Below are 4,384 nucleotides of genomic sequence, written 5' to 3'. Positions count from 1 at the left end.
TGATCTATGAACATTCCAGATGAAAGTCTTTAAACCGAGTCAAAATTGATGTGAACAAAAAACATTCATTACTACAAAATTCTTCAAGTTCAACCTAATAAAACAAAAACCAGCACCCCTTTGTCACATTTGTGTTGGGAACACACTGACCACTAGCAATATCTGCAACTTGATAAGATGGTCACATGGGGGAGGGGGGGGGGTGGACATGCACGTTGAGGCAACACAAAATATTTTATTGTGTATGCTTTTTTTTATCCAGGTACTTGCGGCAAAAATGGACTACTACCCTCATTACACCAGAGGTAGGAGGATGAGTGGTCCTCATGGCTTTACGCAATAATTCAGGTAAGAAAAGCTAAGACAAAAACTTGCATGAATTATTTCCAGTTAATCAAAGTGACTACCTTTAGCCTGCCCTTCAAAGCCAAAAACCGGCACGGTTGGCCTAGTGGTAAGGCGTCCGCCCCGTGATCGGGAGGTCGTGGGTTCGAACCTCGGCCGGGTCATACCTAAGACTTTAAAATTGGCAATCTAGTGGCTGCTCCGCCTGGCGTCTGGCATTATGGGGTTAGTGCTAGGCCTGGTTGGTCCGGTGTCAGAATAATGTGACTGGGTGAGACATGAAGCCTGTGCTGCAACTTCTGTCTTGTGTGTGGCGCACGTTATATGTCAAAGCAGCACCGCCCTGATATGGCCCTTCGTGGTCGGCTGGGCGTTAAGCAAACATACAAACAAAAATCAAAGCCAAAATGAAGTATTGCCAGTCATATTATCATAATTATGACTGGCAATACTTCATTTTGGCTTTATTATGAGTGGACTTACTGCTGTTTGACTTTAGAGGGCAGAGCTAGAATGGACACTTTCCTTCGTCGCTTTGATGCGGATGTAATGCCTTCACTACGGTTCTTGCCAGACACAGCTTTTTGATCTGATGAGGCCCCCACCTGTTCAGTTACACATTAAGTGATTAACATGCTTCCATTTGAAACTTCGAAGTCTTCATCGGGGATTGACGCCCGACAAAAGCTAATTGAAGCCCGACGGAGCGAAGCGACGGAGGGCTTCAATTAGACTTTGGGAGGGCGTCAATCCACGATGAAGACCGAGAAGTTTCAAATGGAAGCATGTTAATGTTATTGTAATTGAATCTGACGACAATCTCTTTCCTGCTTTCATGCGGTTGTAAACAGACAGAATTGGTTCTGTTCTGTTCACACACTACTTTCAGTCCACCTACCTGCAAGGGTCAAGTCCCAAGAAATGTCTCTGTATTCCTATCGTATCACTCTGCTCCTGTTTTGTTTTCTTTCACACACATTTTCCCTTCTTTTTTGACGGGTTTCTGGACAGCAAACTCTAAAACAAATTCTTTTCATCACAAAAGCGATCTTTGGAATTGACTGACGTAGTCCGGAAGAATTCATGCATTAACTTACGTCACGTACTCAACGTCATCACTTCGCATACCTTATGGTCTCGGTATTTCGTTGGCCTTCATATTTCCTACTTGTAAAATGACCCTCAAAGCTAACCGAGACTAGTTGAGGCTGTATCAATACGCCTCGCCAGCAGGTTGTTAATGGATTTTTTAGCGAGTGGTTATCGACAATTGTAATACAATCAAGTTTGCGTTTTAATGAAACAGATCCTGTGATTGGTCAGAATGTCCCAACTCATTACAAATTACCGGTGACTAATTGTCGATAGCCACTAGCTAAAAAATTCATTAACAACCTGCTCCGCACACTCGTGAATTACCAAGAGGCTGCAAATACCCACTCGTGGTTTATTTTCCACTAATCAACTCGTGGTCATTGTTTAAGCTCTATTTAATGACCGGTAATTTTTAATGAGTTGGGGCATTCTGACCAATCACAGGATCTGTTTCATTAAAACGCAAACTTGATTGAATTACAATTAACATTAACCAGAAAAGCCTTTTAACATATGATAATTATAAGAATAACTTTGAATGTAATTAGAAAATTGTTTGCCATTTGAAGAATATTCATACCATAAGACTAAATTGTTGAAAAGTGTCAAATGTACTGAAAGTAGATGGCTTTGTCAACTGACCATAAATACAATTGGTTCTTGTGCCTGTTGTATAGGAGCACCTGAAAGAGAAGGAACAATGGAACAGAAAGTACCAGCAGGAGGTCGACAGTCTGTCATTCCGCAACTAGCAGCTGTCCAAACGAGTTGTGGTACTGCAAGAGGAGCTGGAGGCCGTCGAGTCACAGAAGAAAAAACACAAGGTTGGCACATTTCTTTAAAGCAGTAAAGCGGTAATCAAGACACCAGCATTGACTTGACAGATACAGATTTCCTCTTCGTTGAATAGGGTTGAAGGCATGGCTATCATATTCCTTGGTGGTGGCAATTCCGTTCAATATGTTTTTGTAACGTCGTGAAATATATACTTTTCCCATAAAACTGAAAGCTTAGTGTTACTGCGACTTCATTTTATCATACTTATTTTCATAGTGTGGCATTTTTCGGTTCTCGTCTTTGTTTTGCCAATACATTAACCTTTACTTTAATTGTTTAAAGTTTTAACAAAAACTTACAATGGTAGGAACCCAAGAAAAAGTCCACCCCTCTGCTTTTTGAATGTAATCTATACCTGACTAAGTTTCAAATGTACATTAGTATTAGATAGGCCATGAAGCCTGTAAATGCCCCTTCTTGATCTTGTGATCATTTTATTGCTATTTATAGTACAGAAAAGGGAACCCGTAAGATTTTGCCATATTTTGTACTCTTGATTTTCTAAATTACGATTGATACGGTCTGTGGAAAAAAAGAGAAATAATTCCTAGACTTCTTGAGTTTCTACTTTCGGTTCACTCAGTTAGTGTAAAAAAACCCTGTTACTATGGCCATTTTGAATCTCGTATGAAGTGACTAAACGAGATCAGTTGCGTTGATCAGCTCAAAGCGTGGAAAGCTCAATTTTTATCATGCAAAAACAACAACAAAGAGGTGGATCCTCAGCAGGAGCAAAGAAAAAGGCTGTTCGGGAACAGGAATTCCTTTCAACGTATGTTTTCCAAGTTTGACATCGATAGACACTGCATGTCAAAGCTAGACTCATAGGGATCCTGAAATTGACAACACCAAGAAAAGCCGCTGCCAGCATGAGGAGCATCACAGACTTTGTCTTTTGCAAAAGATCTACCCGAGGAACAGGGTGCAGTACATGCCAAAGCGATGTTATCCGAGCTGATAGTGAAAATGAATTTGTCATTGAGCACAGCAGATGTGATTTTACAAGCTGTCAAAAGTGTGTTTCCTGTCTTAAACATCGCGCAGAAGTCTAAGTGTTCCTGCAAGAAGGCTACAGCAATGATGAAACAGATGTCTAATGACATTAGGTCTTCTCTTAAAGAAAAAATCAACAAAGATTTGCATCTTTTTTTTTATCAATGACGGTGTGTGCAGCATGTTTGAAATGACTGATTAAAAGTTATGTGGTACTCTCATTTTTCTGAAAATGCACGTAGCTTTTTTTTTGTTAAACTCCATGGCAAAATTGAGGTCCCAAGGTCTGTATTACAATATATATATATATGCAACACATGCTTCTGTCAGTTAAAAGATATGATTTGTTTTTTATCAGCCTCATCTGGAGATGTACTGGTACCTCAGGCCTCATCTGGAGATGTACCAGTATTGCCAGCCTCATTTGGAGATGTACAAGTATTGCCAGCCTCGTCTGGAGATGTACTAGTATCACAAGCCTTATCTGGAGATGTACCAGTATCACCAGCCTCATCTGGAGATGTACCGCCATCACCAGCCTCATCTGGAGATTTACCAGTATCACCAGCCTTATCTGGATATGTACCAGTTTCACCAGTCTTATCTGGACATGTACCAGTATCACCAGCCTCATCTGGAGATGTACCGCTATCACCAGCCTTATCTGGAGATGTACTGATACCACCAACCTCATCTGGAGATGTACCGCTATCACCAGCCTTATCTGGAAATGTACCGATACCACCAGCCTCATCTGGAGATGTACCGCTATCTATCACCAGCCTCATCTGGAGATGTACCGCTATCATCAGCCTCATCTGGAGATGTACCGCTATCACCAGTCTTATCTGGAAATGTACCGATACCACCAGGCTCATCTGGAAATGTACCGATACCACCAGCCTTATCTGGAGATGTACTGATACCACCAGCCTCATCTGAGATGTACCGCTACCAAAAGCCTCATCTGGAAATGTACCGATACCACCAGCCTCATTTGGAGATGAACAGGTACGAAAAGCATTGTGATTTTGAACTTACTCACGTGTTTACCTCCATTATGAAATTGACCGTTTTTGTTTGTTTATTTGTTGCTTAACGTCCAGCCGACTAC

The 4,384-nt window shown here is 41.2% G+C and overlaps 1 protein-coding gene across 1 annotated transcript; it reads left to right on the top strand.

Annotated features, from left to right (window-relative positions):
* The first annotated feature begins 256 nt into the window (after window positions 1-256).
* Window positions 257-4,243, top strand: LOC138955906 (uncharacterized). The gene is made up of 3 exons (XM_070327412.1): window positions 257-348; window positions 2,118-2,264; window positions 3,629-4,243. Exons 1-3 carry the CDS (start codon window positions 327-329, stop codon window positions 4,210-4,212), a joined length of 753 nt encoding a protein of 250 aa, XP_070183513.1. The 5' UTR covers window positions 257-326; the 3' UTR covers window positions 4,213-4,243.
* Window positions 4,244-4,384: the final 141 nt, after the last annotated feature.

This window comes from Littorina saxatilis, unplaced genomic scaffold (genome assembly GCF_037325665.1).
Source record: "Littorina saxatilis isolate snail1 unplaced genomic scaffold, US_GU_Lsax_2.0 scaffold_1281, whole genome shotgun sequence".
NCBI lineage: Eukaryota > Metazoa > Mollusca > Gastropoda > Littorinimorpha > Littorinidae > Littorina > Littorina saxatilis.
The sequence above is the reverse complement of the archived record's forward strand: the minus strand, read 5'-3'. Positions and strand labels throughout refer to the sequence as shown.

Excerpts from the sequence above, each read along its gene's own strand:
- LOC138955906 (XM_070327412.1), top strand. The coding sequence starts at position 327 with ATGGCTTTACGCAATAATTCAG. Across the intron at positions 349-2,117 it reads GGCTTTACGCAATAATTCAG|GAGCACCTGAAAGAGAAGGA; the intron begins GTAAGAAAAGCT and ends CCTGTTGTATAG. Across the intron at positions 2,265-3,628 it reads CACAGAAGAAAAAACACAAG|CCTCATCTGGAGATGTACTG; the intron begins GTTGGCACATTT and ends GTTTTTTATCAG.